Consider the following 20,586-nt stretch of genomic DNA (forward strand, 5'->3'; position numbering starts at 1 on the left):
GTGTCACTGCCGGGCCCTGGGTCTCCCTGGGGACATCCCAGCCTGTCCTTCGCCCTTGTGCCACTTTGCCAAAGCCCCATCTCTTCCTCTGAGCGAGCAGTTGACTCGCACCCTCTCTTTACCTGAGGCAGGCTCCCCGCTGAGGGGAGCAGCACCCCCCACCCTGCCAGAGGCGAGGGGTACCAGTGTGCAGCCACACCGCCCGCTGTTCTGAACCCTCTTTCCCTTCTCTCCGCAGAGCCTCAGCCATCCAGAGGCCTTCCCTCGCGTGGGGCCTGCGTGCTCCCTTCCAGCTTCCACGTTGCTCCCAAACTCACCCCTTATTTTAAGGGGGGCTGTGGTGGGAAGCAGCAGCGGCTGGGGGGGGCTCACCGTCGGGGCCTCCCACCAGGCTCCAGGCCAAGTGGCCGACAGCTCCGCCTCGCCCCTCACTAGATGGCTTCTGACTCCCAAGCAGTGCTGAAGCCAGTGGGGATTCCAGGGGCGCCCCCACCCCCCGCGTCAGAGATCTGAGGGCCTGGAGTGAGAGCGGGAGCCCTGGAGGCCGCAGGCCCCATGGACCTGCCCCCGCAGCTCTGCTTCGCCCTCTACGTGGCGGCCTTTGTGCTGGGCTTTCCGCTCAACGCCCTGGCCATCCGGGGGGCCGCGGCCCACGCCCGGCTCCGCCTCACCCCCAGCCTGGTCTACGCCCTGCACCTGAGCTGCTCCGACCTGCTGCTGGCGGCTTCTCTGCCCCTGAAGGCGGCGGAGGCCCTGGCCGAGGGCGCCTGGCCCCTGCCCGAGGAGCTCTGCCCGGCCTTTGCCCTGGTCCACTTCGTCCCGCTCTATGCGGGCGGGGGCTTCCTGGCCGCCCTGAGTGCCGGCCGCTACCTGGGCGCTGCCTTCCCCTTGGGCTACCAAGCCATCCGGAGGCCCTGCTACTCCTGGGGGGTGTGCGTGGCCATCTGGGCCTCTGTTCTCTGTCACCTGGGGCTGGTCTTTGGGTTGAGGGTTCCGGAAGGCCAGAAGCACAACGCCACCAACTCCCTGGGCATCCACTCAGCGGGCAACGGCTCCCTCGTGTGCCTGGAGGCCTGGGACCCGGCCTCGGCCGGCCCTGCGCGCCTCAGCCTCTCCCTGCTGCTCTACTTTCTGCCCCTGGCTGTCACGGCCTTCTGCTATGCCGGCTGCCTCCGGGCAGTGGCCGCCTCGGGCCTGAGCCACAGGCGGAAGCTCAGGGCGGCCTGGGTGGCCGGGGGCGCTCTGCTCACGCAGCTGCTCTGCTTAGGGCCCTACCACGCCTCCAACGTGGCCGGCTTCCTGCACCCCGACATGGGGAGCTGCTGGCGGAAGCTGGGGCTCCTCACCGGCGCCTGGAGCGTGGTGCTCAACCCCTTGGTGACCGGCTACTTGGGAGGGGGCACCAGCCGCGGGACAGTGTGCGTGGCAAAAACAAAAGGCGGCACGTCCCAGAAGTAGTGGCTGCGGCTGGGGGCAGGAGCAGGAGGCTGCTTCTCCAAGCCCCCCACGGGAGGCTGCTCCCCAGGAGCTACCGGGCCGCCGGGGGCCACCTGGGGAGAGGCCAGCGGGCAGAAGACGGCAGGCCGGTGGGCCGCGAGGATGGAGACCTGGAAACTGGGCCACGGGAGGAAGGTAAGCTTGCCTCTCGCCCACGCCTCACCTCCGCCCTCTCCCTCTGGGGGTGGGGTGGGGGAACGGGCTGTGCAGATCTGCCTTTTTTTTTTTTAAACACTATAGTAGTTTATTTTTACATCTTTTTTTAAAAAAGATTTATTTATTTGTGCATCCAGGCCAGAGGTGCAGGGGCGGTGAGAGGCTTCACCGGAGACAGAGCGGGGAGCAGAACAGGCAGATCGACCAAGTACACTGCTGAGGGGAGCAGCGGGCGGGTCAGGAGAGGTCTGCCACGCCATGTGGTCACCTCCGGGGCAGGCGGGGATCGAACTCATGCTGCAGTGGCTTTAGCTTCTTAGTGCTGCGCTTTAAGCCGCTGCGCCACCAGGGAGGGCCCTATTTTTATCATTTTGTGCCTTTCTCCATCGCAGTTGCAATCCCCGTGGGCTTCCCATCACCCAATCACCAGTGTGCCATCACCATAGTCTCGTGCACTCGCCCTCGCCGCCATTTTTGATCCCATTCCCTGTATAATGAACAGTATACAGCTGTTCATTATTGTTATTCCCCCCACCCCGCCATCCCTCTTTACGCTCCTGCTATGAGTGAAACCATCCGGTATTTTTCTTTCTGGCTGCTTGCATGAAATATGGTTTTTCCAGCTCCATCCATGTTGCTGCAAAACGGATCTGCCTTTTTCTGCTAGCGGGGAAGACACAAGGGGGGACTCGGGTTCTGAGGTGGAGGGAGGGCCGCCCTGATGTGGGGGTCCCCCCTGGAAAACGCTACCCTGAAGCACATCCCGCGCAAGGGCATCATTAACGACTGACCTGGAGCGAGGCAGGGTAAGGACACCGTGCTGCCGCTTGGGGGCGCCACGAGAATGCGAACAGGACGTGGGCGGGCAAAGATGCCCCAGCGGGCGAGGAAATCCCGGCAACGCCCCAAACAGCCACCAACACAGAGGATCTCGACGAGGTGACGGCCATCCTGCCAAGCGCTGCAGTGTCTCGTGCCCTCTCACACGCTCCTCGACTCAGCCCTGTGGCGGCCGGACTCTCGGGTGGCTTGTGCACTGCGCAAGGGGCCCGCAGAGGGCGCCAGCCCTGATGGTGCTCTAGCCTGTGCCCAGCTGGCTCAGCCGTGCGCCCCGGCTAGCTCTTCACAGGCTCTTCAGTGCAAGGCCAAGAACACGCTCTTCTAGTTTGCACAAAGACATGCTCCACTCTCAGCTCCTCAAGCCGTGCTCGAGGGCGGGCTGTGCTTTTCTGAACTCGCACGAAGGTGCTGCCTGACTTGGCCCTGGTTCTGGAGGGACCAGGTTATTACCATCACTAGGTTCTTACCATCTTCCTTTGGAGGGGTCCCTGAAACACAGTGCCCTACGGCGAGGGAGGAGCAGCCGTGGGCTGTAATTCTTCAAGGGGGACCCAGCGCTGGGGAGACATTTGGAAATTTGGGGGGAGCAGGTAACACCTGTTCTCAGAGTTCTTTTTGGGGAAGGTGGATGGTGGTGGCCTGAAGTTGCAAGAGTGGAGGAGAATGGCCTAGAAGAGCTCAGAGTGGTCATCTGCTCCCTGGGGTTTACAGGAGGAGGCACCAAGTCCCTTTAATAAGGGGGCACGGGCCCTCCCTGGTGGCACAATGGGTTAGAGCACAGCACTGCAAGCTGGCTGGAGCCGCTTAGTACGAGTTCGATCCCCGGCCCCGGAGGCGACCCACGTGGCCCGGCAGACCTCTCCTGACCGCCCGCTGCTCCCCTCAGCAGTGTACGTCGTCAGTCTGCCTGTTCTGCTCCCCACTCTGTCTCTGGTGAACCCTCTCACTGCCCCTGCATCTCTGGCCTGTACCCCAGTTCTGCATGCATAAATAAATAATCTTTAAAAATATAGAAATAAATAAAGAGGCACAGAAGGGTCCTGCCATGCCCCTCATGCACAATTTGACTTGATCTCCTCTCTCATGCTCCAGCGCCAACTAGGGCAAGGAATTTTGTTTGCTTTGCTGATACGTTTCCAGCATCTGCAACAGAGCCTCGTGCATAGTAGGGTTTCAATAAATATTTGCTCGTGGATGAGTGAGCACTCGTTATAGCCATGCAGAGACAATGTTCTCTTACTGTTTAATTTTTTTTTCTAATTATCCAAACTTAATTTTTAAATTTTTCTCCCACCATCACTTGGGTCTCCTCCTCCCTTCCCTGCCCACCCCTCCCCCCAGAGCCTTCTGGTTGGTTGTGGGTGTTGAGTAGTTTTTGAAAGTGTTTTGTGTTGTCGAATTGTCTGTTATGGGAATACCTAGTACTTGCCTTTATCATTCTGATCTGTTTTGCTGCACATAATTTTCTCGAATTCCCTTCATTTTCTTGCAAGTAGCTTCCTTTCACCTTTTTTGGGGCTGCGTAATATTCCATGGTGTGTAGGGAACACGTCTTTTTGATCCATTTATTGGTTTGAAGATTTAAGCTGCTTCCATGTTGCACCTGTTATAAATAATGCTGCTGTAAATATAGTCAAATATATGGGGTTTTTGTTCACAGCTTCATATTCTACAGATATCTGCCCAAATGGGATGGCCCAGTTGTGCAGTATTTCCTTTTTTTTTAATGGCAAATGCAAAGTGCTTTGCATAATGGCTTCACCAGTTCACATTCTCAACAGGATTCCTTTTTCTTCCCATTGTCTCCAGCACTACTGAGGGGTGCCCTTCCTACGTGGGTGAGATGGTGTCTCCTTGTAACTTTACTCTTCATCAGTCTCTATTTTTAAGATTTTATTTCTGCATACAGAACTGGGGCACAGTTGTAGGGGCGATGAGAGGATTCACCAGAGGCAGAGTGGGGAGCAGAACAGGCAGATCAAGGAAGTACACTGCTGAGGGGAGCAGCGGGCGGGTCAGTAGAGGTCTGCCGCGTCATGTGGGTCACCTCCGGGGCTGGGGATCGAATTCACATTGAAGCGGCTGCGACCAGCTTGCAGTGCTGCGCTTTAACCCGCTGCACCACCAGGGAGGGCCTCTTCATCTCCCTTATCAGGAGTGTTGGCGACCATTTCTTTGCACGTACCTTTTGGCTTTCTAGAGATCATCTTTAGAGAACTGTCTGCTCATGCCATATTAATGGGGTTATTTGCTCTTCTGTTGCTGAAAGCCCAGTCTCCAGTCCAGGAGGCCCAGGGCGCCGCCCACCACACCAGCCCTCCTCTCTCCTGCTGCCCAGGTGACCTGTACCTCCCCACTTCAGAGACTTAGTTCCTCCCCAAGGCCTGTGGGGCCTGCACAGTGCACCCCCAGCATCCTCTGCACCCCAGATCTACCAGGGCCCCCGTTAGGTCAAACCTGAGTCCTGCCGTTCCCTCTGCCCACAGCATTTCTCCCAGTGCGCACCCCTCTGTTTGTGCCAGGGATGTCTGTCTTGTGCCCCACTGCTCAGCCCCCTTCTCACCAGTCCCCCAAATATAAGCAGCCTGACAGCAAAGACTTTATTTTTTTCACTGCTGGACTTGATACCTTATTGCACATAAGATGTGCATTTCATAAAATTCACCCATTTTCAGTATACAACTCAATGTATTTTAGTGCGTTCTGGGGCAGGCAGCTCCCTCTGCACGTTGCCCAGAGCGCTTCACTCTCACTGCCCAACCCCGATTCGGTGCCCTCTCCCGGGCAATCAGTAGTCTGTTTCTGTCTCTATAAATCTGCCTCTTCTGGACCTTTTGTATCAAAGAAACACTCATGCATGATCTTTTTAGGACTGGCTTCCTTGAGCTGGCATAAGGTTTCGGAGGCCCACCCACGTCACACTGTGCCCAGGCCCGTCCACTCGCTCTCGGCCGGCCGCCGGCCTGTGGACTCTTGCGGTCACGGTGACCACTTACGAGCTGCCTTTGTGTGAACATGCTTTCGGTTCTCTTAAGCGGATACCTATTGTGGGCTGGCTCTCATAGTAAATTTATGTTGAATGTTTAAAAAAGATTTATTTATGCAAGAAGACAGGAAGACAGGCCAGCTATGGTGGGGCGGGGAGAGGACTCACCAGAGACAGAGTGGGGAGCAGAACAGGTGGATCGACTGAAATACACTAAGGGGAGCAGTGGCCAGACAGGTCTGCTGCGCCATGTGGGCCAGCTCCCTGGCCGGGGATCGAACTCAGACCTCCACGGTGATAGCGCTGGGACTTCACCCCTGGGCCACCGGGGAGGCCCCGTGTTGGCCTTTTAAGAAACTGCCAAACCGCTTCCCAAAGCGTCTGCAGTGCATGAGGCTTCCTGTTGCTCCCCTTCTCCCGAGCTCTGGTGATGGATGGCTTTGCCCACAGCCATTCCAGGGGATAGAAGCTGCTGCTTCATTGTGCTCCGCAAATATCTGGGTCAATAAATAATCCCAGAAGTGGACAACACGTGGGTTTGAGCCCTGGAGGCAAAACTTAACCAGACTGCATCCCCGGGGCTGTCACTTCCCCACGGAGAGGCCCAAGGACACAGGCTTTCAAGGCCTGACGGAGCCTGGGAGAAGTGCAGCGTTTGCTAAGGGTCTTGTGTCCACTCTAAAGTAGCTGCTATCACTGTCCCGTCTCCCAGAGCCCTGCCCTCACCAGTGGCGGGATCCATAGCGGCTGGCATGTTAAGGGCCCCCAGGGCAGTGCCAAGCTCACTGAAGCCTCGACATGTGGCTCTTACCCACACCATAAGCCTGTGACGGGTGTTCGATATGGCTGTTGTGAGAGAAAACAGAGGTACAGGGAGTTTGAGTCACTTGCTCCAAATCACCTGGTTAGTAAGTGACAGAGCCGGGAGACAAGGCCAGGCCAGCCAGGTTGGGGCCTTGCTGGAGGTTGCCTGAGGAACGAGGCCCGCCCTGGGGAAATTTCCTGCTCCTTTTGCATACTGGCTGGCCCTCATGGAGCTGAAGACTTCTTTTGTGCTGTTGTTGAAGAATGAGTGATGTCATGGGCTCTGCCAGGCCTTTATCAATTCTGTGAGATAAGCAGCCACCCACAGGCTTGGGGAGCTGCAGGTGCTGAGTGGCTGGGCTCCACTGCGCAGGTGAGCAGGGCGGTGTGGAGCGCCCCTGGGGCGCCTGCTTTCCTGGGGAGAGCTGGGGCAGGTTGAGGGGGTGAGCGGTGGCTGGCGGTGCGGCCATGTTTCCTGTTGACAGCGGCGGGGCTGGGGCTGGAGACCCCACCTGACTGCATCTCTCCCCCCAGCGCCGTCGCCATGGACACCGACGTGGACAGAAGCTGCTCTGGCTGTCACTGGCTCAACTTCTCCGTGTACCTGTTCATCTTCCTGGTGGGGCTGCCCCTCAACCTGCTGTCCCTGCTGGTGTTCGTGGGCAAGCTGCAGCGCCGCCCGGTGGCTGTGGATGTTCTCCTGCTCAACCTGACCGTCTCGGACCTGATCCTGCTGCTCTTCCTGCCCTTCCGCATCGTGGAGGCGGCCAACAGCATGCTGTGGCCGCTGCCCTTCATCTTCTGTCCCTTGTCCAGCTTCCTATTCTTCACCACCACCTATCTCACTTCCCTGTTCCTGGCTGCCGTGAGCGTGGAGCGCTTCCTGAGCGTGGCCTACCCGCTATGGTACAAGACCCGGCCCAGGCCCGCTCAGGCCTGCGTGGTCAGCGCGGCCTGCTGGCTGCTGGCCGGCGCCCACTGCAGCATCGTCTACATCACCGAGTACTCGGGGAAAAACTCCCAAAGCCAGAGTGGCAATATGACCTGCTACCAGGACTTCCAGCCGGAGCAGCTGGCTCTTCTCCTGCCTGTCCGGCTGGAGATGGCTGTGGTCCTTTTTGGGGTCCCCCTGCTCATCACCATCTGCTGCTACAGCCTCGTGGTGTACATTCTCAGGCAGGGCGCCAGCCGGCACCGGAGCAAGAGGGTGGTGGGGCTGGTGGCGGCCACGCTGCTCAACTTCCTCGTCTGCTTCGGGCCCTTAAACGTGTCGCAGGTGGTGGGTTACGTGCAGGGCAGAAGCCCACCGTGGAGGAGTTATGTGCTGCTCCTCAGCTCCCTGAACTCCTGTGTCGACCCTCTGGTCTACTACTTCTCGTCTTCTGGGTTCCAAACCGACTTTCGCCGGCTGCTGGGGAGGCTGGTGGGGGGCTGCGGCCCGGGGAGACGGAAGAGCACAGTGAAGCCGGAGAAGGCGGAGGGAGAGGGGCAGAAGCAGGTGTCCAGCCTGGAGAGCAACGTCCCCTAGGGCAGTGCGGGGCGTAACAGCGGGGGCCCAGCTCGAGGCTGGCCGGACCTCAGGGCGGCAGGCGGGGGCTGAGGTCACCCAGGCCCAGCAGGCACCCCGACTTTCGAAAGCCCGGCTCCTGCTACACCCCCACACAGTCCTTCCTGCCATCGGGTGCCCCGGGCACTTGTCCAGGCCGCAGGGACTCTGGAGGAAAACGGACTCTCCGGAAAACCGGCCAGCACCCTGCCCTCCCTTTTCTCTCTTGGTCTGAGTTGTAGCCCGGGACCTAGGTCTGTGCTATTTTGGGGCTCTGTATATCCCACAGTTTTCCTCGCAGACCCGCTGTTCATCTTCCATGTGCCTCCGCTTGGGGTTTTATGCCTGCTCTGGCTTGGGGACACCGCCCTGCACTTTTAATTTTTTTACTTGTTTTCCCTGCCACCATCCCCTGTATCTCTCGTCTAGTTCTCCCTCCTCCTCCTCCTTCCCCTCAGAGCTCTGACTTCATTTGTCCACGTCTGCTAGTATTTTCCTTGGTCCAGTTTTCCGCTATGTAAGTTATGGACATGTCCAGTATTGGTCTTTGTCATTCTTCCCCTCACCCCCTCCCGCCCCCACGCACATGGCGAGTTCACTAGAGGAAAAGAGACAGGTTGACGCCTGCATGGGCGCTGATTTTGGGGCAAGAGCTGCGTGTGTGGTTCTGGCTGACCTCACGGCCCGCCCACAGTTCCCTCTGGCTTCCCCTTCTGCTGTAAATGGCTGCTGTCTGGGGGACCTGCACTCCCTCACCATCCACACACCAATCACTTATCCGTGGGCAGCCTGTGGTTTTCTGAGGGTAAAGGAGGAATGGAAAACCCTGTGCAGAGCCAGAGAGGACAGCCTGGTATCTTGGCACAGAAGAAAAGACTCCAAACCCTGCCAGGCCTGGTCCAGATCAGGCAATTGGAAGGATGAGTGGAAGAGACCCTGGAACATCCCACTCTCCCATGGGCTTTTCCAGAACATTCCCCTAGTCCAACAAACTCTGATTTCTAGGGAGGTTTTTGAGAATGTCAGGAGAGAAATTATTTAAAAATTATCAAGATCATTTTTTTTTAAATTAAATACATTTGGTAGCAAGTAAAATAAAGGTCTCTCCTCGGTCTGTGTTTTTCCTTGTGGTGTATGCGGTCAGGGGCAATGGTGGGTGAGAGGTGGGGACACCTGGACTCTGAAGGGAGCAGGTTGAACAGGCTGGGGGCGTGGCTGGGCTGGGGAACACGAAGAGCAGCCTCTCTAGCTTAAGGGGGGCTCATTAACTTCTCTTATTATTCCCTGGTATAGACGAGGGAAACCTCACTGGAGCAGAACTAGAAGCTGGAATGACTTGGCTCCAAATCCTGTCTTGCTCTGCTCTGAGCTGGGTCCCATCCAGCTGGCGGGTCCATGAACTGCCAGGGTCAGCTGAGCAGCCCGAATGTAAACTCGAGACAGGAGAAAGAGCAGGGCATGCAAAGCAGACCCACTGTCTGGGGCCACACCCTCCTCTCTGAACAGAACCCCCCTTGTAGACAATTTAGCAAGCAAATGAATCAGCACTGTGACTTCAGGTGACTGCAGAGGTAAATGTATGCTCCCAAGAGCTCTTTTTACCAAAATGCTATCAGTTAGTCAATTCAGTTTTCCTCTCCCAGGGGCTCATAAGTGAGCACCAGGCTGGGCTCTTCTCTCCGCTGAGAATCAGAGAAATGCTGGCAGCTGCGTGAAATCAGCCCCGGGGTACAGAGATGCTGAGTGTGGGAGCAGATGCTAGGCTCAGAATGCTGGGGAGTTCAACATGCCGCCGTTAGCCCCAGCTTTCTCCTGGGGTTCAGGTGACTGGCAGGACTGGGACGGACTGCGGGTGGGGTTTGGGTCCAGGTGCAAAGAGACCGTGCACAGATGAAGGCCTGCCCTGCCTCTGTCCCACAGCTCATCTGTCTGTCCCAAGACACACATGGACTCGGGGGCTGGCAGACAAGCTAGTGAGGGCCCACGTCGGAGGGAACAGGGTAATGGGAAAGGCTGCACTCCAAGAGAGCCAAGAAAAACTCTGCCTCGGGCTTTCCGACAGGCAGTGTGAGGCAGCTTAACCCTCAGCCAGCAGCCTGCATGCCCCTCAGTCTGTAGAGCTAAAGATCAGGATGAGAAGTCTTCCAGATCTGGGGTGATCAGTGGGGGGGCCCCTCCTTCAACAAAACCTAGGGCAGTGCACCCATGAGACCAGGCCCAGGGGCCTGCCGAAGGTGCCCTGGCCCCCAGGACAAGACTCAGCCCATAAGGGAGTGGGGAAGAAATTCAGAAGCGCTGAGGCCAGCAGCCTCTGGAAGCCCTCCAAGAAGTCATCAAGGTAGTGGCCAAGATGGCGCCGGTCAGCCTGGCTGGGGGCAGTGAGATGGGGCCACTGTAGGCTGCCCCCCCTCAGCTGACCGCCCTTCAATGAGCCCCGTGAGTCAGAGGCAGGCAGAGGGTGAGGCCGGAAGGAGACAGGAGCAAGGGCCAGAGAGGCAGGCTGGCTGGATGCTTCTCCCAAGTTGCTACATGACCTGGGACCAGGAGCTGGTGCAGGGCTGAGCCTCTGGTGGGCGGGGAAGCCGTGAGACTAAGCAGGAGAGGTCGCTGTGCTTCAAGTGTTACAGGAGGGGAGGGTTGGGAAGGGGAAGTGGAGTGAGGAGCAGGTGGTGTGCGCAAGAGGCTGAGGACTCCGCAAAAGTCATCGCAGAGAATGATCCAGAAGGAGGAGGCAGAGCAGCGAAATCAACACCTGGCAGTAGATTCTGGGAGAGAATCAGGGGCAGGAAGGTTTGGATAGAGGAACAAACAGAGCAAGAGTATGAAAAAGGCTTCCTCGCCTTCCTCTCTGATGTGACCTCTGGTCAAACAAACACAACACAACACAACACAACAAAAGCGCCAAGCAATGCAGGTAGCTGTGACTCCAGAAATGCACAGGCCACGAGAAGCTCGCTGGCTTCCTCTTAAGGCCAGTTCTGAAGAGCCACTGCTGTGACCGAGGCACCGAGGTGGTGGCCCGTGTTCTGGGGAGAGGAGGCTGGGATCACTTTCCAGAAACAGACTGGAATAGCAGGAATGAAAAGCTGATGGGCAGCGGTGGGAATGGGCTGTGCACGGGGCCGCCGGTGCCCTGTAAGAGGGCTGCTGTCAGGGCAGAGCAAAAGCTGCAGAAGAGGCCAGGGGCACAGGATATTTTTGCTTTTTAATGTGTTGACTTTTTAAGTTGAAGCATCACCGTTCTGCACCCTTGCTAGTGTTTGACGCAGCAAGATTCCGCCACCAGCTGCAGCCATCTCAGTTGTCCCTCCACTGAAGCACCCATCACTGTGAGTAGCACGAGTTGATCTTTGTGGGTCGCCCACTGTGTGTGTTTAGACCCCATCTTCTTGATCCGTTCATCTGTTTGGGGGCATTTAGCTTGGCTCCATAGTTTGGCTATTGTAAATAGTGGGGCCGTAAACAGAAGGATGCAGGTTGCCTGTCAAAGTAGTGTTTTTGTGTTCTTTGGGCAGATTCCTAGGAGTGGAATTGCTGGTTCATAGGGCACAGTCATTTTTAGTCTTTTGAGAAGATGCTGCATGTTTTCCATAAAGGCTGCCCCCGTCTACATCCCACCAAGAGCATTCGAGGGCTCCTTTTTTCTCCAGTACGTATCGGAAGAGGGGAGATTCTGCTGGACTCAGACGAGAAGCGTAAACTGAGTCAACCAAATCAGCCATCCCGTTGCAGGTTCCCCAGCCTCTGTGGGCAAGTTGCCGTTGGCACTAATCATGTTTCCCTTTACATGACTGGTCTCAGGACAGACACATGATCCAATTCTAGCCAACAATAAGTCAGAAGTCTGCTGGGGCTCTGGGAAAGTGTCCTCCATATTGAAATAGGTAGGCATGTGAAGAACTATCCTCTCCTTTTCTGGTTTAGAAGATTGTATGTTAGGATGTGATGCTTGGAGCTGCAGCAGCCACTTTAGCACTACATGGCCACAAACTTGAAGAAGAAAGTTAATAAGCTAAGGGTGGCAGAAAGGGCCTGGGCCCCCAGTGACCTTGTTGAGCCCCAAACTCAGTGTTAATCAGTGACCACCAGCCCCAAACTCACTGTTAATCAGCATCTTTATGGCTGACTGGCTGTTAACCAGGTATTCTCTAACTTGCAGCGGAATGGATCTTCATTTGAATGGCTAAGCCTATAGCTAAGTATTCCACATCCTAATAAAATCTACCCCAAGATATGTTCTATCGGTTTTAAATCACTTTATGACCCTGGCATTTCTAAACTTTGTTTTGTAGTAGCTATGAAACATATTTGCATTATCGATGACAGATGACATGGGGAGAAATCTCAGGGGTGATTTCTTATGGTTCCATTCTCAAGATGTTGTGTCTGCCCTCATTCAGAAAGGGACTTTGCAGAGCCCAGTAGTTGGGTCTGCATGAACAGGACATTACAAGACCACCCCTCTAAAAAAAAACCTACTTAATAGTACCTTTTCTAAAAAAGGATTTATTTATTTATGCAGACACAAACTGGGGTACAGGCCAAAGGTATGGGGGGGTGAGAGGATTCACCAGAGACAGAGTGGGGAGCAAACAGGCAGATCCACTGAAATCCACCACTGAGGGGAGCAGCAGGGAGACAGGAGAGGTCTGCTGCGCCATGTGGGTCAGCTCCTTGGCAGGGGATTGAATTTATGCTGCAGTGGCTGCGGACAGCTTCATAATACTGAGACTTAACCTTTTGTACTACCAGGGAGGGCCTTGAATAGCACCCTTTATAAGGACAAGTTTCACTGATAATTTCAACTGCAAGCACCCCTTTCATTGATTAAAAATTCTCATGCTTATTTTGACATCTTAATTTGCCATAAAAACAAGAGTGGGTTGAGTGCGTGGGGCGGGGAGCATGAGTGATGTCCTGGGGAAGGGCACTTGGCCTAATCTTGGAAACGGGAGAGCAATCGCGTCTCCTTGAGCCCAGAGTCACGATAACACAGGTTGTGCCCACAGGGAGAGGAAGAGACATCTCTGGGCACTGCCTGCCTGTCTGCAGCTTGAGCGACTGACTAGCCCCCTGCTCTCGGATTCTCTCGCCCTCCCCTACCCCACTTCTAACAATTGTTTTCTAGGGGTTCTCTACGGCCTCATTTTCTTTTTTAATAAGGTGATAGTTTATTTTTACATCATTTTGTGCATTTTTTCATCTCAGTTGTAATCCCCGTGGTATGCCCTCATTTTCTAACACCCTAGAAGTCATCTTTAAAAGGGCTCATTTTGCTGGAGGAATATAGGGGAAGCAAATAAGGGACCAGGAAAAAAATAATTATGGTTAAATAAAGACAGAATGAACAGGCAACTGTAAGTCAGACACATTCTGCAGGGGAGGGGGAGGAAGAGCACAGGGACCTGGTGACGGGCAGGGGAGGTGAGTTGGTAGTGGGAGTTCTCTGGGGACTACATCCGAGAAGAGAAAGCAAACGCTTTACAAAAATGAACAATGAGGGGCCCTCCCTGGTGGCGCAGCGGGTTAAAGCACAGCACTAGGAAGCTAAAGCCACATCTGCATGAGTTCGATCCCCGCCTGCCCCGGAGGTGACCCACAGGGCGCAGCAGACCTCTCCTGACCCGCCCGCTGCCCCCCTCAGCAGTGTACTTCATGGATCTGCCTGTTCTGCTCCCCACTCTGTCTCTGGTGAATCCTCTCATCACCCCTGCACCTCTGGCCTGCACCCCAATCTGTATGCATAAATAAATAAATCTTTAAAAAAATGAACAATGATTTAAATATATATATTAAATAAATTTAAAAATGAATACATAAAAATAAAAGAGCTCCTTGTTTGCTTATCTTTTGGAAAACAGTGAAATTATTTCCTTTAAATCAAAGGTCAGACAGAAAAGACATAAGCAGAAAAGTTCATTGCAGAGTGAACTGACAGATGGGCCGGCACTGGCTGGGTGCCCTGATTGGGGGTACCCAGGAGCTGAGAGACACACTGAGGCCTCGCGCTGGCCTCCTGGGTACTGCTGGGGAGGAAACGTACCTCCCTGCAAGTGCAGGACTGTATGTAAAATATTCACAGCAGTTTTAATCATTAAAGCCCCACGCTGAAGACAACCCAGCTGTCCTTCAAGAGAAAGGATTTTTAACTGGTGTGAGGAATTACCAATTATCAATTATAATTGATAATTATCAATGAAACTTGACCTTATAAAGGATACTTACTATTCACGGCCCTCCCTGGCGGTACAATAGGTTAAGTCTCAGCATCATGAAACTGCAGCACAAATTCAATCCCCGGCCAGGGAGCTGACCCACAGGGCCCAGCAGACCTCTCCTGTCTCCCTGCTGCTCCCCTCAGTGGTGGATTTCAGTGGATCTGCCTGTTTGCTCCCCACTCTGTCTCTGGTGAATCCTCTCACCCCCCCACCTCTGGCCTGTACCCCAGTTTGCGTATGCATAAATAAATAATTTTTTTTAAAAAGGGTACTATTAAGTAGGGTTTTTTTTAGGGGGGTGGTCTTGTAAATGGTAAAAGGAACAAATGGTAAAGGGAATACCATCCAGTCATGAAAAGTAACCATGGGGGGCCTCCCTGGTGGTGCAGGGATTGAGTCTCAGCACTACGAAGCTCTCTGCATCGACTGCAGCACGAGTTTGACCCCCAACCAGAAAGGGGACCCACATGGCACGGCAGACCTCTCCTGACCCACCCACTGCTCCCCCCAGAGTAGACTTCAGTGGATCTGCCTGCTCTGCTCCCCACTTTGTCTCTCAGCCCCCACCCCATCTCTTGTATGCATGAACAAATAAAATAAATCTTAAAAAAAAATAAAGTGGCCATCAGCTGGCACAAATGCCAAGCCTCTGATCAACAGTCATGATAGTAATATATTTTTGGCCTTCATCCCTGTTTCTGGGACAGAGAACCTAATGCCCTTAGAACTTCCAAAGAGATATGAGCCAAAAAGCTGTCTTATGTTACACAAATGAGGTGATTGTTGGGTCCCCCAAGGATGGGGATGTCTGTGGAGCCACGTGGTGGTGAGAGTTCCAGCATTCAGCCCCAGGCCTCCATCTCCAGGGAGGAGAGAGGGGCTGGAGGTCGAGGCAGGCACTGCAGGCCCACGATTCCCACTGGGCCTGTGTGACGAAGCCTCCAACACTGATCCCAAAGCACAGACTCGGGAGTTTCCAAGTATGGGGCCATGTGGAGATTGGGGGAGACTGGTGTGTCTGGCGTCGGCCGTGGAAGCCCCAGGCCTCTTCCCACAGCCCTGCCCTGTGCAGTCTCCTCAGTTACATCTTTCCAGTAGCCTGTGATCTAGTAAGGGAATTGTATCTCTGAGTTCTGTGAGCCGCTCTAGCAAATTAATTGAATCTGAGCAGGAGGTCTGAGCAGGGGACTCCCAATCAGTCAGTCAGAAGCACAGGTAGCAGCCTGGGCTTGGAATTGACCTCTGAAGTCTGGGGTGCAGGGAGGTGTCTTACAGGACTGAGTTCTTATGCTGTGCAGTATGACACAATCTCTGGGTGGTGTCAAAGTGGAGTTCCTTATTAGTGTAGAGAAGTGTATCCATCACCACCCTCTACCACAAACACATATTGCAAAGTGGGTCCAGGAACCCAGAGAGGCAGGTGTTTCTAAAAAAAAAACCCATTATTTCTTTTTTATTTGTAAAGTGGCCTTATGGTGAAAAGGAACTTTTGGAGGTAGGGTGCACATTTCTGTGAATTTCAGCATACGGAGGTTCCTGTAACCACTGCCACAATCAAGATAAACAACAGTTACAGTCACATCTTCCCCTCACCCCTAACCACGGACAGCCACAGATCGGCTCTTCATTACAAGATAAAACTTTTCAAGTTTTATGTAAACGACATCAGAGAATCTTTAATGCTTTGAGACTGGCTTCTTCTCTCAGCCTAATGTCTTCAGGATCCACCCAAGTTATTATGAAAATCATAGTCTGTTTCCTCAATCACTGAGTAGTTCCTTCCAATGACTGTACCATAAACTGATTGGGTACATAACCAAGGAAGGACGTTTGGATTACTTAGGGCAATTAACATTCACACACAGGTTTTGTGTATACGTCAGTTTTCATATCTATAGATCAAATATGCAGTAGTGGGATGGCTGAGTGGTAGTGGTGGCTGTAAGTCTACATTTTCAAGATCCTTCAATCTGTTTGCAGCAGTGGCTGTGCTGGTCTGAGTTCTCACTAACATAGTTGATCCACATCCTCATCAACACTTAGTATTCTCAGTGTTTCCACTTAAGCCACTCTGCTCAGTGTAAGTGGCTGGAATTCATTCCTGATGCCTTCGCTTTCCCACTGTATCCAATTCACCATCGAGTCTCTGGAATATCTTGTATGTTTCTCTCCAACTCCACCCAACCATCCTCTCTCCCCTGGGGCTACTGCAACCTGGCTTTCTCTTCTTGCCCTCAGTTCTCCCCACAGCCACTGGGGGCTTTTAGGAGCCTTCAATGAACCATGGCCTTGCCCTGAATAAAACTTCCAGAGGCTCCCCATTCAGATGCCCTCTTCAGGAGCTGCCAGATCTCATGCCCTCCAGCTCCCCTCTCTCTCCAAGCACTTCTGGGACCATTCCCCTTCTCTGATCCCCCTACCATCTCTCTGCTGGGCCGGCCTCAAGCAGGTGGAACTGTCCATCACACACCACACTTCTCCTGGCTGGCTCACCCCCTCTTTTTGGGTGACTCCCCAAAGTCAGGCTTTCCTTGATGATGCAATCTCTAGTGACCCTCCTCCCCTGATAATAGCTCACACTAACTGCTCATTTGTTTACTATGCCACTTTTCCCTCTAAACCTGGACAGCTGTTGCCATGTCCGTTTTATATAAAATTTAACATCACAGTGCTATTTTAATTTTAATTTCTCAGATTACACAATGGGGTTGAAATAGTTGCACACTTATATTTCTGCCTGTACTTGCCTTTTCTCACTTGGTTTTCAGCAGTTCTTTGAATATTCACATATAACCAGTTGTTAATTTTATTGAAATTAATAATGTCAATATTGTTGCAATTTTGTTGAGAAACAATGATCTTTTACTTTGCTAAGGATCATTTTTCCCATAGTTTTATATGTTCAAATTTGGCATTTCTTTGACCAGGTATATATCAGAGTGATACTAGGAAAAGTCTTCTCCTTTACAAGACTTAAAGAAATAATCTTATTTACTATCTATCTATCTATCTACAACTCCACAGTTCTCAAAAACATATAGAGAACAAGCATATTCACGCTACACCTGAATTTTACTTTCATAATGTGATAGTAACTAGTCCATGATCCCAACACTATTCACTAACTTGGGCATGAGTTCCTACCCTGATCTGAAATGAACTCTGTCAGGAGGCAGAAAGTGTCCTCAGAATGGAAACTAAAACAACAAATTTGTATCAGTTCTCTACTCTATGAGCAAAATTAAAGGTTCCAGACATCCAGTGTTGGAGAAGGTACGTGGAAGTGGGCACCCATGTATAGTTGATAGGGATATAAGTTACAGGACTTTTTCAGGAAGGTGACATGGCAATATATCGATCAAAATTGAAAAGCACATCTCTTGACCCAGGAATTACATCAATTAATTATATATCTCAAAACCATCCAGGTAAATTACTCACATGTGGTAGGTAGGTAGATAGATGAGTAAATGATAGATACATGATGGGTGGGTGGGTGGGTGGATGGATGGATGAGTGGATGGATGGATGGGGGGGAATGGGGGTCAAGGGTTGAAATGCCCTAACATGGAGAGCAAGAGTGTTTTTTCTTTTTTTTTTTCAAGCCACAGACTACTTGTAAACTATGTATGTATGATATCTCCTTTCAAGTATATGCTTTGCCTGGAACCTAGAGACTAGATTTCTAATCTCAATCTCTATTTAGATATGTTGTGTAGCTCTGGGCAAATCAATTAGCCTCTGCAACTCTATATGTACAATCCATATGCAAACATTTTCTATATCCTAGCCTTCAAATATTTCCATAAGAATAAAAATAGATATTTTAGAGATTTGAACACCATTGCCAATAAGATGTTAGTTTGGAGAAATCATCTACGCAAAGAATTTCATGATTACTGGCAAAAAATAGTGAATTTCATTTGTTGTGTCTGCCAGTAAGCAGTTCTATTTTTATGTTTTGGAGGGCATGATATAAGATACAACAAGAAACACGGAACAGAATGGCCCTGGGGAGGAAACTGCATTTGGAGCAGGGCCTTCTGGACTCTCTAATGATAAGCAAATATTGTTTTAGTGGAGGGTGACTAAAACCTTAGAGATGGTTTGAAAAATACATAGCTGTCAAGGTGGGTCTTTTTTTTATATATGTATAATAGTCTATTTTTACATCATTTTGTACTTTTTTTTTTATCTCAATTGTAATCCCCGTGGGCTTCCCATCACCAAGTCACCCCTGTGCCATCACCATAGTCCTGTGCACTCCCCTCCCTCCCCCCATTTTTGATCCCATTCCCCACTACACCCCCTTTCAGTGGGTCATTTTTAAGACAAGGACTCAGTCAGTCATTCACTCTACACATATACCAAACACTTAAAAGATGTTTAATCATTGGGATATTGACATCTTTCATTCACTTAACAGTGGCAAGATTGCGGTGGACAGAAAAAGAGTCATTAGATGAGTTTGAGCAAGGGTTGGAAGTAGAATTTGAGGATATGGTTCACGGACCAAAAGTAGAATTAAAATTGAGTGTTTTTTCTAAGAACAGGGTGTCGCCCCGGAACACGGAGGAATGGGAGCAGGAACTACTAAGACATAAACCCCAGAGTGCAGGCCAGAACCTGCGTTTGGAGGGTCTCTGTACCCCTCGCCCCCGTGGGGGGCCATCCCGCACCCCTGGACACTGTCGTTTCTCCCACTGTTATAATAGGAAAAACACACAGCGGGGGCAATTTCAGGATGCTTACCCCCCCCCCCCAGAGTCCCCCGGGGTGCAGAATCATCCGCAGTGAGTTGCAAACACTCAGATTTCAGCATTGGCCTATCAGTCTCTCCCCAAGCTGGTCTCCAGAAACCCCAAAAACAGACATAGGGATTTCCCCAAATCGGGGGGGCGTTCCTGAGCACCCTTGAGACGCATGGCAACAGCCTTGGGGCACAGTGTCACACTCTTTGCGGGGTGGGGGGGGAGCCCCTATCTCCACAGCTTGGGGGGGGATTTGAAATGTAAAGGGCCTGAATTGGCCCTGAGCCAGGGCTGTGCTGGGGGTCCTGCGCGTGCCCCCAGCGTTCTTCGGGGGCAGGAGGGCAAGGCTCATCAGCACATAGGGCTGGCTCCAACTCTGGTCTCCCTCAGGCCAGTGTCATAGCGGGGGCTCAGCACCTGAGCACAGTGGGGCTGCAAAGGCTGAGGCTTCGCTGGCGGGCGCGGGGCAGAGCGCGAAATGTGCCTCGGAGCCCGCAGACTTCCCCGTGGGCGAGCGCTCCAGCTTGAAAAATAACCCTGCGGGTTGGCATGACTGGCTTTCTTACAGACACCAGCGGTGAGTACAGCTTCCGTGCCGCGTACGGGCCTCGCTCGAGAGGGGCCCTTCGCTGCTCTTTCTCCTTTCCAAAACCAAGCAGCAGCTACCAAGTGCCGCCACCTCCCGACGCCCACGCAGACTGGAAACCGGCTTTATCCGCACCGGCACGCACCGCTCGGCCACACGCAAAGAGCTGGGAAGGTGCCACTGGCGGGCTTGGAGGAATGTTCTGGAGAGCTGGGCGCACACCTGGGAAGAAAAGGAGCTTCCCACTGACTGATGAGATGCACAGCCTGGGAGCTTCAGACGGCCCCTGGCAGAGCCTATATCCCCTTTAGTTCAGAGGGCCTGTGCGCCGTGCCAGAGGCTCAGGGGGACAGATCAGAGGCAAGAGGCTGGCTGGACCTGGCATAGCAAGATGGGCGCGAAGGCAGGTTGCAAGCCAGTGGCTGTTCCACCAGCGACGGGAGCCGGAAGCCGGCCATAGTTGTCTCGCAAGTGACCTTTCCAAGGGTCAGTCTCAGCAGAGGCCGCCCAGGGGCTGAGGGGGTGGAGGTAGCCGAGCAGAGGAGGGGGAGGGGCAGCATGGCTGGGGTGTGCAGGGGCGCAGGGGTGGGGGGCTGTCCAAGAACCAGAGAAAGGCCCCCCTGGGAGAGCGGTGGGCCCTCCCCGGGCATCAGTCAGGTGGTAACAACACCCACTAGCCACCACCGGCCTCTGCTCTACCCTCACAGATGTGACCCCCAGTGGGGCCAAAGCAGAGCGAGTGAGTGGGAGAGGAGAGAGGGAAGGAAGAGGGAAATGCAACTGTGTCCACTGTACTCTGCATCCGGAGCAGGGAAGGAGAAGCCGCACTTGGAACAGAATCGGGCGGCCACAGTCCTGTGCGCTGGGGCTACTGATGCCAACCTGGGCTGAACGCCCCCTGCCTCGCTATGGCCCCCACGGTCAGTCCCACAGAGCTGGGCCCTGACCTCCTTCCTGTGCTGCCTCCGTCTCCCTGCAGCTTCCCTGTGCTCTGCCCGCCACTGTGGCTCATGTCAGGGACAGCCTTCCCCTTGCCTGGACAACCTTGCCCCTCAAACTCCTCTGTCCTGCTGGTCTGTGCCCAGGCACCCTCCTGTCTGCCCCGACTCTGCCTCCCCAGTCTGTCAGCCTTCTTAGCACCAGCCCTGCCCCAGCTTGATGCCACGTGTCTACCCACCCAACAGCCTTGATGCCACGTGTCT

The 20,586-nt window shown here is 53.4% G+C and overlaps 3 protein-coding genes across 3 annotated transcripts in view; all 3 read left to right on the forward strand.

The window, feature by feature from the left end:
- Positions 1-555: 555 nt before the first annotated feature.
- Positions 556-1,458, forward strand: FFAR1 (free fatty acid receptor 1). The gene has a single exon (XM_004690570.1). The coding sequence runs from the start codon at positions 556-558 to the stop codon at positions 1,456-1,458; it is 903 nt and encodes a 300-aa protein (XP_004690627.1).
- Positions 1,459-6,827: 5,369 nt separating this feature from the next.
- On the forward strand, positions 6,828-7,811 carry FFAR3 (free fatty acid receptor 3). The gene has a single exon (XM_004690261.1). It carries the CDS (start codon positions 6,828-6,830, stop codon positions 7,809-7,811), a length of 984 nt encoding a protein of 327 aa, XP_004690318.1.
- A 12,481-nt stretch (positions 7,812-20,292) lies between these two features.
- The window catches only part of LOC101627052 (free fatty acid receptor 2-like), a 5,829-nt gene continuing 5,535 nt past the window's right edge, over positions 20,293-20,586 (forward strand). The window contains exon 1 of the mRNA XM_012730485.1: positions 20,293-20,304. Coding sequence (XP_012585939.1) covers positions 20,293-20,304 — 12 coding nt within the window. The remainder of the gene's footprint in view (positions 20,305-20,586) is intronic.

The sequence above is a fragment of the Condylura cristata genome, unplaced genomic scaffold (assembly GCF_000260355.1).
Source record: "Condylura cristata isolate star-nosed mole 26May11 unplaced genomic scaffold, ConCri1.0 scaffold00028, whole genome shotgun sequence".
Taxonomy (NCBI): domain Eukaryota; kingdom Metazoa; phylum Chordata; class Mammalia; order Eulipotyphla; family Talpidae; genus Condylura; species Condylura cristata.